The sequence below is a fragment of the Medicago sativa genome, chromosome 1, assembly GCF_051527215.1.
Source record: "Medicago sativa cultivar Bolivia chromosome 1, Bolivia_mono, whole genome shotgun sequence".
NCBI lineage: Eukaryota > Viridiplantae > Streptophyta > Magnoliopsida > Fabales > Fabaceae > Medicago > Medicago sativa.
In genome coordinates, this window is record NC_140749.1 from 84,100,520 (window position 1) to 84,114,542 (window position 14,023).

General features: G+C 32.5%; 1 protein-coding gene across 2 annotated transcripts; it reads left to right on the plus strand.

Annotated features, from left to right (window-relative positions):
- Positions 1-629: 629 nt before the first annotated feature.
- LOC146958331 (uncharacterized) lies at positions 630-4,866 on the plus strand. Of its 2 annotated transcripts, none has more exons than XM_085739847.1 (4): positions 630-1,126; positions 1,244-1,399; positions 3,482-3,547; positions 4,171-4,866. In XM_085739847.1, exons 1-4 carry the CDS (start codon positions 1,106-1,108, stop codon positions 4,837-4,839), a joined length of 912 nt encoding a protein of 303 aa, XP_085595973.1. In that variant the 5' UTR covers positions 630-1,105; the 3' UTR covers positions 4,840-4,866. The 2 variants fall into 2 exon arrangements, with proteins under 2 accessions (XP_085595973.1, XP_085595972.1); XM_085739846.1 differs by having other exon boundaries at positions 630-938.
- The last annotated feature ends 9,157 nt before the right edge of the window (positions 4,867-14,023 follow it).

The window sequence follows — 14,023 nt, forward strand, 5'->3', positions numbered from 1 at the left end:
GACACCAACATTCAAGCACTCTCACAACACCATTAAACTTGGAGCTTGAAGATGAAGTTTGACTTTCACAACCGTTTTTTCCCATATTCCCACCCCCAGATTCAATTTCAATAGTTTTGCTTCAAGAAATTTTGAGGATTTTGGCTTTCAGATTCAATACGAAAAAAATTAGGGTTTGAAGTTTTTTGAATTGGGGCAGAACTGGACCACTTATTATTGGAGGAAATTTTGGTGATTATAGAGTGTGGATTACAGATTGTGTAATTAGGGTTTCAATTTTATACAATTGGGGAAGAAAGAGCCGTTGGGGAAGAAAAGAGCCATTTGGGAAGAAAGACAAAACATTTTCTGCAAATCAATCAATTTAGTCCTTCAAAATGTTTGTTATTATCGGTCAAATTAGTCCCTGCCTACGTGACGTCTGACATGTGAGAGGTTAACGGCCACTTCAGCCCCGTTAACGCTCCGTTTGAACATAAGGACTAACTTGATTGACATTTAACAAATTCAGAGATTAAATTAATATTTCGCATAATTGAGGGACGAAGTTGGCCGACCCGTGAAAATTCAGGGACGAAAGAATGATAGTGACAATGAATGAATATTGAATCCGTTGCTGAGGAAGGGGTAAGAGAAATGATTGAAAGGTTTGTGAAATTGATAAGACATCATCCTTAGCATTGGGTCTGTGGATTTTGGTTCCGTTCTGATGCGTACTACTGTAAGGGTTATTCTTCAATCAATCTCAGTCCGTGAAGGTTTTAGTTTTGGTGTTGTAGTAGCCAATATCTACAGCCATGTCCACCACCACAATTTCTTCTTCACTCCCCTTCTCTCTCCCAATCCGTCACAATTCTTCCTCTTCTTCTAGGGTTTCACTTTTCAATCCAACTACCTCTTCTCGCTTTCCACTCCAATCATTCACCTCATCTACTAACGTACGTAACCCACTCTCTCCCTTTCTCCTTTTCTTACACATATTTGCCAGCCCATTTCTTCAAGTTTGCTTTTTTCACTATATTTCCCAGCAAAAAAAAAAAAAAATTTGTTTTTTATTTATTATTTGGTTTTGGAATTTTTATTCACTGTTTAGAGATTTAATTGAATGGTGGGATTGATATGTGAGGTCAGTTGTTACTTGTTAGTTGGTGTATGAAGTTTAATTTCTATGTTTATTTTTAGTTTCAATTATAATTACTTTTTGATTTGAACTAATCTTGGTTGAATCGTTTTTTCATTCCAGAAATGGAGAGTTTTGTGTTTTAAACATCAAAACATTCCATCAGAAAGTAATGACTCTGAGTTTAGAGAAGATAAATTATCACAAGATTCAGTCAAGTTTAAAGGTGACGAGCCGAAAGACTTGAAGAAAAAAGATTGGCTTACTGCTCTTTACACGGTATTATTTTCGTTATGTATACTCTCATGTTTCATGGATATTATAATAGTTGGTATAATAAACTAGGAAGTTACTCGTTTGCTATGTCTCTTAGTGTATGGCTTTTGCTTTAAAGGGGAGCCTTGTCATAGTGGTTAGAGTTACTATGACATGACTTAGTGGGACTCATTTAGTAATTACTTTTGTGATCATTGGTTGGAGGAATTGGGTGCTTATTCAATATCGGCGTTCAAAATTTATAAAATGAGTGATGTGTAAATGTAGGACCCACTTATGCACCCAAATAAGGGAGCTCCATTTTGGATGCTCTTAGAGATCATAAGTTTGAGTTGTGAAATCAGCATCTTGCAAATTTAAAGTAAGACTGTCTATAATAGATTCCCTTTGAGTCTGTTCCTTTCCTAGACTCTTCCATTGCAGGAGTTCTAGATCAGAATGTTGCGCTTTCATTTCTATCACGTGCTTGATGAAGCCAAACATTGCCCTGTTGTGCCAAAGTTTGTATAAGCAATGACTGAGTGGGGAGACATAACAGTGAAGTAGTTATGAGCTCCATAATACAATCTTAAGAATTGATATATTTAATCTATGCATAACTTTTCATCAATTATGTGTCCGATGAAAATATTTGGAAGATTCCATGAGCTATTTGACATTCTGAATATTTTCTTTGACATATTGTGGTTAGCTATTCAGTTATCTTAGTCCATTCTGATGGAAAAAATGCTTAACTTTTTATTGCAATATGTGTAGCAAGGATGTAATCGTGGAAAGAAATTTGTTTCAATTAACTCAAAAGTTTCATATTCTTAAGCCTTACCCATCTGCTGTGTCTACCGGATCACCATTTTATACATCTTGTAATGTTCCAGACAAATTTGACATGCCATTCTGATTTTATTCCAGGGAAGCATCTGAAGAACCTGTAGTTGCGTTCGGGTTCATTCCCCTTTCCATATTAGCAATGGATTGGTTCCTTTCCTAATTTTAAAGCCACGGTTAAAGTTAAACTAAGTTTTTGTTAGGATATAGGGACAGTTAAGTAGTTAAACTCAGAGGGAATGTTTTTTATACATAGTAGAAATAAGAGTATAGAAAGACATTAAGATTTGAAGACATTGAGTAAATTGAGCAGGGGTTCTGTTGTAGAAGGGCATATTATTGCAAATCAAGGCAATCAAATTTGTCAGTCTAGAGGCTGGAGTTCACAGACTGATCGCAACAATGAAATTTCAGCATACCTTTACTACTTTCAGACACGGAAAATTTGTGTCCTGTATTTTCAATTTTCAGATTGAAACCTTCAGGATAATAGGGGCAGTGAAGGAGTTAAAGGGAATGCTTTGTATAAATAGGAGAAATTTGAGTAGAGAGGCATTTAGATTTGCAATCGTTGTGTGATTAGAGCTGCCAGTGACTCTATTGTAGAAGAGGGAACTCTTGGAGGGGGGTTTCTCTCCTATTCTCCCTCTTTCTATGAAATCATGTTATTTCTATTCATTTGTCTTTCAATTTCCAATTCTTTGTCTGGGTATCTAACAGTTTTCAACTGTATAGATAATTGGTATGGTCAGACTCACAGTCATGAACCAAATTCATTTTCATTATTCTAGTTTCAACTGGCAGTCTGATGAGAGGAAAAAGCAAGACTTTACACAGTCCTGTGAGAATGAACAAAGAAGAAAAAGAGAATTTAGAGCTGACAGAGAAAAACTGAAAAAGTATATATGAAAGAGAATTGATGTTTCTAGAAGAGTTAAATAAAAATGGGGTTTTCATTTTGCTAAATAGCGTTAGACTCTAGAATTAGATAAACTCTAGAATTTATATGGTTGTAGTATTGCAATCATTATAATAAAACCAAATCTCAAGGACCTAAATATTGGTGTGTCCACACACACACACACACTCACACACACACACACACACACACATGCGTTTCTTGCTAATATGTATTATCCAACTATCAAACAGCAATCTGCTTTTAACTCTTCATTGTTCGTCTCAAAGTTTGTAGTTTAACAATGGAAACATATTTAGAGTGTGTCGGGATTAATAAAAGTATTGTTTTTTACATTCCAGATTATAAATACCGTTCTTAGTGTTGAACCCTGGAAAGTTCCTTGGACGGCAAAGACCATTGTTCAGGTAAAGTGTATCCTTTCTTATCACTTTGCATATCATTGTTAATGTTATCTATGCTTCAAGTATGTTCGGTACTTCCGATTGTGGATTCCTTCCTACCCCTTCACCGTATAAATGTCCACTCCTATGTTTCATATAAATGTCCATTCTTGCCTCTTCCTGTTTCTGTTGGGATAAATGTGGATTCCTTGACAACCGAGATGATTATACAACTTTTCCCTATTTTCTTTCTGGTAAATCGATAAGAATTATCAGTTATCGCTTCTTCTTAGACAAATAATGATTTGTGGTTAAAAATCACTGTTATTTTACCAGTTTCAATAATAAAAATTGCTGAAAATCAATCAATTAATCTTTCACAAATTAATGTTGAAGAATTCTTTTGACAGAATGTTAAGAAAAATATCTAAACAAACATAAAATAATGAAGAATAACTTGTTTTTGTTTTTAAATTCAAGTGGTAAAAATGTAAAAATAGTTCAACTTCTTTAATTATTTTAATAGTTGATTTGACAAGGGTTGTTGATGTCATAATTACAATTATGTTCCTGTTCCATGCACAAACATATATTTTTTTTTTAATGAAATCACGATGTTAGGAAGCAAACTAAGTCGGGTTCTGCAGGTTATGCTCCTCTGGATTTGCTCGTTTTGGTTGGTAGGTTCTTGGATAGTTCCGTTTTTAGCTTACACAGCAGGGATTAGAAAAGAAACACTTTCATACAGAGGCCAAGCATTGTACAGTCTCTTGACAGATGTTGCCGAAGGTATGGTTGGGATAGCAATACTTCATCGCTGTCTTGCAAGGTTTAAACCACTCTCGTCTGACTGGTTCAAATTTGAACTCAAAGGGAAGTGGCAGTTTGATGTCGGTTTGGGCTGCCTCATGTTCCCCCTCATCAATCATCTGTCACAAATGAACCTAAATTTGTGGCCTGTTCTTCAATATGCTCCAGTTACGGTCTCGAGTGTAGAGCAATCCATTGTAGCACGAGACCCTGTGGCAATGGCCCTCTATGCGGTGGTAGTTTCAGTTTGTGCCCCGATATGGGAGGAGATTGTGTTTCGTGGTTTCCTTCTCCCATCTTTAACCAGGTACATGCCTGTGTGGAGTGCAGTATTAGTTAGCTCAGTAGCATTTGCCTTCGCACATTTTAACATTCAGAGGATGCTGCCACTTGTATTTCTTGGCATGGTGATGGGTGCTGTATTTGTACGGTCTAGGAACCTCTTACCATCAATGTTGTTGCACAGTTTGTGGAATGCTTTTGTATTTCTGGATCTCATGAAATGATATATATATATTTTTTGCTCTTCTTTACTTCTGAAATTTTATTTTCGTAGACTTTTAAAGAGACAAGGGGACTTGACAACAGTCGTCGTAATTTGTTTTTTAAGAAGCAAATAAAGGTTTTCATTAAAATAAAGCTCACCCCAAAGCACCAAAGATACTTTGAGGTAGGTAGTATGTACATAGGTCTCCCAGACAGCATCGCGGAGCGGCCGACCCCGAAAGTGGGATAGCGGGATAGGAGTAGTGGGATCTTCGAGATTGATCATTTTTTGGACAAATTACATGATAAATATTAAATATAAACAACCATATATTTAGTATAAAATTAAACAAATAACTCAAAGCTCATGAAACATTCATATATCAAAACACCCAAACATTCACAAGTCTTAATCAAAATATTACATCCAATTCCAAATACCAATAAAAGTCAAGGATTGGCCAGGTTCCTCTCCGTCGTGGTTTTCCTCTGGGATTGGCCGGGATTGACTACCTAGGTGTGTACAAACAATTTGAATAGAGTCTGATATATTAAAGACAACCACTAGACACCCCACAACTAAGAACCAATGTCGAATAACACCTGGACCAAATTGCCTTGGCCTATAAAATTAAGAAAGGGAATACATTAGTGAGGCTGATGTGTTCTTTGTCAATGACATGTTCGAAAGCAAGTTCTATAAAATTAAGCTAGAGACAGTGGCTGCACAAAGGGAATCTGAACATGAGAAATGACAAACATGAAAGAATGTAGAAGAGGATAGAAGGCCTCAAACTGATGCGGCAACTGTGAGGATTATGAAATTCAAGAAGCAGCTCATAACAATATTATAGCAGAGTTGACAAAGGAGTTAAAGTCATTATTCCTTCATAATCCAACAGAGATAAAGAAAAGAATTGAATCTCTTATTGAAAGAGATTACTTGGAGTAATTTGTATAGGTATCTTGCATGAAGAAATTAAATGTGGTGACTCTTCTTTAGTAGATATTAAAGTGAGGTTCGAAGAAGTCAAATTCAAACTTACATTTGTTTCTATAACTAGTTTTATAAATCAAATGATTTGTGCCTTCTATATTTTTTTATAGCATTGCAGTTTTATTTGAGAGTTCTAATATTATTATTTGAATGTAATTGTTAGAAATTCTAGCAGTCTTCATTATGGCTACCTTGCATTGACTTCATTGCATCTTTTGGTACCTTCATTTGATGTAAAGAGGTGTGTTGACTGTTGAGGTCCAGACCCTACGTAGATGAAAACTATGACCTAGTAATTATAAGTTATAAAATTATCCCTTGAACTTGTTTTTAAGGTTGAGTTAGGCTTAACTCAAATAATGTTGGAGCTTATTCATAGATATGTTGGACCACCCACACTTGTCACCTGTCATTCGTCAATGCATCAATCAGTTCGCTCATTGTGATGGACGCAGGCGAATGTGTTGAGATCCTACATAAATTGGAGATAAGGCTTGTGCTAATCTTACTCCTTAAGATGCCTTTTGAGGTAGACCTAAACTTGGCTCAAAATGGTATCAGAGTTTATCTTTTGTTACTGAGTTATTGAATCATTTGCATTCTATAGTCACTCGTATTCGTCATTTGTCTGTGCTCACTCGCATTTGTTATTTGTCTATGCTCCATATGCCTAATTCTAGTTGTGTAGGAGTATTAGAAAATGGATTTGGATCATCTCCTTTTCTCCCTCATGTTAGGAGAGAGATAGACAGAAATAATTTTGATGAACCTCCTAGGAGAAAATGAGAGAATCAAGATCCTTTGACAGTTTCACCCAAAGTGAAATCTTGAAAATTTAAACTTTCAACTCCTATTGTTGACATAATTACAGGACAAAATATTTAGGCAGTGGCATTCTCTGACATCTGATTCATGAAGGATTACTAAACAAGAAACTACATAGATAACATTATTTGGCAGTACAGAATCGAATAATTGTTGATAGCCTCAAATGTTAACATCCTTTCAACCAGGACCCACAGTGGATAGTTATAGAATGAATGCATGTGGTTTTGCTATATGCATATAGTCACAATTTACCAGCTAATGAGCTGGTTTGCCACAATTCTCCATTGTAAAATTTATCTGCTAACTGTATTCTGTCAATTTCTATGAAAACAAAAATACTTCAGTCTACATTTAGGGTCCTTTGTGCTTGCAAGAACGGTGTAACATTCCTTTCAGAATTAGAGTGCATTAATGAGAATTGTATTTACTAGCAAACACATACTTGTCTTAAATGGGAACATAAAAGAGGGGACCGATTGGTTTCAAGTCATTTGCTATGCTGGCTTACTAACTTTTGTCTCATGAAACTTTGTTTCTGTTCACTTTATCCGACAACAGTAGGGTCCCTTGTCTGTTGTTTTACAATTTCAGAAAGTTGCTTAACAAAATCATTTCATTCATTTTGGGATGACAATGACTTAGCCTTCATATACATTTCTTTAGGGGGTACTTTGTCCTACAACTTAATTAAACTTGTAATAAGTGTTTATGATACAAAAGCTTATCAAGACCAAACATATTATAAGACCAAACATATTAGCTGTTTTAATAAATTATCTTAGAAAACTTATTAAGATAAATTGAAGAAATATGAACCTTAAAAGTTAAAACCTCAACAAAGATTACATGCAGTACCTATCAGCTGTTAGTAGTGGAGGAAAAAGTTTGAACTTTTCTTAATGTAAGAAACCTCATGATAGCTTTCTATATTTTTACAAGAATCTCATATCCTCATGACAGTTATTCTTTTAGATTCCAAAAGTATGTTTAACTTGTTATGGATAACAATAATGCCACGTATGTCAATTGGTGGTGATGTTATGATTTAGCTTATCAATTATGCCTTGACTTCTATCTACTCTCAATATAACAAAACAAAATACTAGCAAAATTATTTAACTGTCCCTAACTCTATTAATTTTCATAGTTGCTTTTTACTACTAATTAAGGGTACTTTTGGAATTTCATTGCCCTTTGAAAGGAAGGAAGTGCCACGTGTCGCGTTGTGATTCGAGCAAAAATGGCAAGTGTATCACAATCGCCGACAGCGCAAGTGGGGAGCAGAGGCCGGAGAGAGAAAGCAAAAAAGCTGGACAGCATGGACGCGTGTTGGGTTTCGATTGGTTGGTTGGTTTTTAATTTTTTTAATAATTGTAAATCAATTATTTTGTCGAAAAATAATTTTAAAAAAAAAATTATATCAAAATTCATGATTTTTTTTTCTCTACAAATAGAGACTTGGTTCATTTCATTTGGACACAGAAAAAAATACCAAGTTTTTCACTATCTTCTTCTTATTATATCTTTCTATTAGCAAACTAAGTGACGTTTTAATCTTCTTTTTAGTGAAATGGATCCCAATAAATTATTTTAATAAATTTTTTAAATTTTTTTCAGTTTTTCTTTATTTTAATTTAATTATAATCGATAATTGTAATTTTATGTAATTATAAAACCAAAAATATAAAATTAGAGAAGGGTTATTTCAGATATTTTACATGAAAAAAGCAACTATTCCCAATCCTTGGAAGTGGGCACGTGAGAAGCAAATTTTGAATAGTGGCTTTTGTTTTGCTGAAGGGTTGTTGGAGTTTGTAGAAAATAAAGAGAGAAGATGGCATGATGGTGGTTTCTGTGGGAAAGAAAAACGTGAGAACAAGGGAGAGAGAAAGGAGAGTTGTTGTGTGGAGATAGAAAGAGAAAAGGCAGGTTAAAGAGAGAAATTAGAAACCTGAACAATGTAATCACTAACTTCCTTTTCTGTTCTCTTAAAAAAAAAACTTCCTTTTCTGTTTTGCTCTAAAAAAAATTCCTTTTCTGAAGATATAATAAATTGTTTTGAATGTGATGATGACAAAAACTTGATATTTTATAGTGGATGGTGATTTCACAAGATAGAAATAGTAGATAAGAAAAATTGGTAGATGTACTATCAGCTTAAATATTTATTTATATTTGTTGTGTTTCACGCTGCCATTTGTTGAAAATGTTGTTCATGCAAGTCAATGATCAGTTTTAATTGCACGCTACCATAAAAGTACGATTAATCGTACTTCAATTTTTTATGTTGTTTTTTTAAATTCTCTCAAAAAAATTGTTGTTTTTTTAAACTCATTTTAGTAACTACAACGAATGGGAATATATTAATATATTCTTATTTCTGAAATTTAATGGGAACTATATATTGATAGAATAAAAATGAGTATATGCACTATATATTAACAAAAATATATCTCACTATATTTCTTTAAGGGAATATGTTAGTATATATTTATTTATAAATTCAAATAGAGTGTACAATTGTAATACGAGACTCATTTTAACAGCTACAACGAGTGATCAGTTTTAATTAGTATTTTTTTAATATCTCTATTTAAACATCGTGACTGCCTAAGTTTTATTAATATATTAAAAAAATATATGTGGGTTTATGAACTATATATTAATAAAACTATATATGTGAGTATATGTTTGTTTTACGGGAATATATTATCATATTCTTATTTCTAAAATCTAATGAGAAGTATATATTGATAAATATATGTGAGTGTATGAACTATATATTAATAAAAATATATCTCATTATATGTTTTTATACGGGAATATGTTAGTACATGTTTATTGTGAAATGTATTTTCATTTTTTTTAATATCGTCAATACTAAAACAAACAAATAAATTCTAATATAGTATGATTAATCATACTTCAATTTTTTCCATTTTTTAAAATGTATCAATAAAAAATCCGTTCGAGTGTACAATTGTAACACGGGACCCATTTTAGTAACTATAAAGAGTTATCAGTTGTAATTAGTATTTTTAATTTTTTTGAAGTAACTGCCTAAGTTTTATTAATATATTAATAAAGTATATGTTGATGTATTGACTATATATTAATAAAAATATATATGACAATATGTTTGTTTTACGGGAATATATTAGTATATTCTTATTTATAAAATCTAATGAGAACTATATATATATATATATATATATATATATATATATATATATATCGATAAAATATATATGAGTGTATTGACTATATATTAACAATGACACATTCCACTGTATTTTTTTTACGAGAATATGTTACAATATGCTTATTTATGAAATATATTTTACTATAACAATATTATATAATACATTAGTTATGATTTTTCACGGGATGCTTATTAGTATTTTTCACATTAAAACATATTAGTAAAATAAAAACTATGATTTTTTTTATTTATTAGTTTTTTTAATATCGTCAATACTAAAATTTAATATATATTTGTTCATATTAAAATTTAATTATTTTACAATTTTTCATTACTACCGATCAATATATACATTATTATGTTTTAAATATTTTACATATTTTCACTATGGACAAAAACAAATACTATATCAAGCACAGTCGAGACCTGACACGCGGCGGAGCCGAGGCCATACAGTGCGGCGAAGCCGCGCTACCCGTGCTATAGCACGGGTATCTCGACTAGTTATTTAGAAAGAAAAAGAACATGTCCATCGCTTTTCAGTACATTTGTTTTTGTGATCTTATTTTTTATTGCCACGTAGTGCTATTCAAATCCGTTTCTTTACACCTCTAATTTCCCAACAAATTTTAATAACTTCATTTTTTTTCTCTATACCCCTCTAATAATAGAGTAATGATATTTTGACATCCATTTGATGACAACTTTGTTGACAACCTTGTTTTTCTCACTTCTTATTGGTCAAAAACAATGGAGAGAGAAAAAGGAAGAGAGAGGATAACAACATCTTGTGAGTATGAGAGAGAAAGTTGTCCAAAAGTTGTCAAAAAATGGTTGTCAAAATATCATTTCTCCTAATAATATATCATGTCAGTCTCTATCTCTTTCTTCTTAAGGTGTCAATAGGTTTTGGATGTCCACTAATTTTTTTCCTCCTTTCATTCGTATTTTTACATTTTATTTGAGATAAAATCTTAAATTTATTTTGCATTTTAAATTTATAATATTAATCATTCAAGTAATTTCATTTAGTAAATTGTACTCTAAATAGTAAATAATTAGGCACTCATTAACTTCTCAATGAATGTTAACTAATTGCTCTGCTTTTACCCTTCCTTAAACAATAGTGGTGTGTATCGCATGCATATAACTAAAAGGAATGTTATTTCAACATTTAAAAAATTACAATATATTTGACATCGAATAAACATACATCAATTGTATCAAAAATCAGTCCTCGTGAGCTTAACTCAGTTGGTATGGACCTTGCATAAAAATATGCAAGGTCTGGGGTTCAAGCCCCGGCCACCACAAAAAAAAATTGTATCATAAATCAAATACATCATTTATAACATTTCTCTATAAATAATACGCAGGTTTTAGAGCGCGCAACACATTTGATTAAGGAGTGAAGACACACAACACATTTGATTGAGGAGTGGTAGTGCAACCCTTTCTACTACCGAACAACGTGGGTTGAGTCGTTCAACTTCACACTACCGGAAGGTATAAGTGAAATATAGACACATCGTTTTCCTCATCGCTTAATAAGATAGGACTTGTTATGTGTCTAAGAGACAAAGAATGTAGCATTGTTCTTGTAAAAAACATATGGTTCTTCCCGCTTTGTGCCGTCAACGTGGATGAAGTGATGGGTTTGTATACTATATGGTATTTGACCGGTGGCAAACCTTCGGTTGTCGATTATTTTATGACAGGTTTAGATGATAATACTGAGTTTAGTTGTATATGTATGCATGTAAGCAGTTTTTTTAAAACAGTTTTCAAAACTCTCCTGTCGAGTTTAGCCTGAGGCAATCTAATGAGATCGATCATAAATTAGCAAAGGTAGCCTTATGTAATGTTATAGCTCACCTCTGTACACAACAACAAACAACAACAACAACCACCAAGCCTTATCCCACTAAGTGGGGTCGGCTACATAGGTCAAATTACGCCATAACGCTCTATGATAAACCATATTTGAATCAAACTCATTAACCTTTAAATCTTTTCTTATAGTATCTTTTATAATTTTTTTAGGTTTTTCTCTACCTCTTTTGATCCGTCTCTCTTCCAACATCTATAAGTCTTCTCTTTACATGTACAAACCACCTAAACCTATTTTCTACCGTTTTTTCTACTATATCGATGTACCGTCATGTATTTTGTTCCATGCTAATGAAATGAATTGAAGTTCTCTATAAATAATGTTCTGATAAAATATCTTTGTAAATGATTGCTTAGGTTACATGCACATAATACATAAAGTACAATTATTTTATATAATTTAGGTTCAGCTTTATATAAGTTGCAGGCTTGCAGCAGTTGAAATGTTATCATCAGAATGATGAAATCACCCGTTCAAAGTGGTTATATCCATCCAAATACTAATATTGCACAGAACAATAAGACAATAAAATAATAGAGCGCATATAATGCTTAAATATAAATTTATAATCATCCACATTACACATTGCTTTTGTGAATATTAATTTATTACATATAATTGAGGACTTGAACAAAATATACTTTTCCCAATTGGACATGTGTAATTTACAAAGATTCCCTATGATTACTTTTTAAGCATTTGATTTAGTTAACAAAAGAGTAATGATATTTTGACATCCATTTGATGACAACTTTGTTGACAACCTTGTTTTTCTCACTTCTTATTGGTCAAAAACAATGGAGAGAGAAAAAGAAAGAGAGAGGATAACAACATCATGTGAGTATGAGAGAGAAAGTTGTCCAAAAGTTGTTAAAAAGTGGTTGTCAAAATATCATTTCTCTAACAAAAACTTAAATGCAACATTGTAATTTAATAAGACTTTGTTTGATAGTTTGGAGACGAGGGAAAGGAAAGACTTTGGGAGGAGAAAAATATAGAGAAAAATTGAGAAATCTTTCATACTTTTTATAGGAGGTGATAAATTAATGCTTATGATTAATATATTTTTAATTTTAAAAATACAATAACAACATATAATTTGCATAATTCATATAAACCATCTCAAACTCCCCAAAACCCTCCTCCATTACAATTTTTTAGTTTCTCCAAATGAGGAAGGTTTTATATTTTAAAGAAAAATTAACCCCCCAAAGCCTCTCATTCCAATGTCCTCTATTTTTCCCACTTAATCTTTCCTTTTCTCCAAACATTTCATTCCCTTCCCCTCCAACCTCGCATGAAAACCTAAAAGCTGTCTCTTCGTGGTTTTTCTGAATTCTTATTTTACCATTTATATGAATAATATGGACGTACCTCTTTCTTGACTGTGATTTACTGATTTGATCATTAGACCAAGTCCAGAAACAAACCAACCCCCTTTATAAAAAATTTAAAGCAACAAATGATTAAAAAGGAAAGGTGAGGTTAACTAACCATGAAACATGACATTATGAGTATGGTGGGGGGCTCACATTCCTTTTTCTTTTCTTTTACTTTTCTCATTTCCAATTATTAAAATGCATTGTCATTATCAGTTCAACTCTGACTCTCAACTTGATCTTTTAAATAAAGTCTCGGGTTTGAGTTTCGTTGATAGAAAAAAGATGTGTTTTATTTAAACAACTTTAGTGATAATCTGATAACCATAAATTTATAAATAAAAGTAGGTATTGACATGAAAACCAAAACAATACATAGAAAGTAAAAATATAGTGTAAGTATGAAAGAGAAAGATGTCACAAAAATTGTCACAAAATGGTTATACAAATCATTTATAAAAAAAAAAATGTGATGGTGGGATCCACTAAAGGTGGCCGGTATTGGAATTTTTTTTATGTCCCACCTAGAATAGATATGGGTCAGAAACGAGTTTATAAATAGTAATACCAATTACCATACAAGCTGAATTTGTAAAGATGAATTAGACTCAATACTAAAACCTAATCCATAATGGTATCAAACCTTGTCTATTCATGATCACCCGTCATTCATATCCACCCACTAGATTTAAGAGTTTATAAAGTGGCGGCGCGACACCCATTATCTTACAAGTTAGATTTGTAAGGATGAGTTAGACTCGATATAAAAAATTAATAATCAACGAGTCAGGTTCTCCAACGAAGATCGGTTAGCAGCAAATTGGTGAATATTTTATACCAATAAAATGGTTAAAAACAAAGCTCATTGTCTCTTGGCAGACAGCCACTTGACCAATTCTTGGAGACT

Excerpts from the sequence above, each read along its gene's own strand:
- LOC146958331 (XM_085739846.1), top strand. The coding sequence starts at position 798 with ATGTCCACCACCACAATTTCTTCTTCACTCCCCTTCTCTCTCCCAATC. Across the intron at positions 939-1,243 it reads CATTCACCTCATCTACTAAC|AAATGGAGAGTTTTGTGTTT; the intron begins GTACGTAACCCA and ends TTTTCATTCCAG. Across the intron at positions 3,548-4,170 it reads CGGCAAAGACCATTGTTCAG|GTTATGCTCCTCTGGATTTG; the intron begins GTAAAGTGTATC and ends CGGGTTCTGCAG.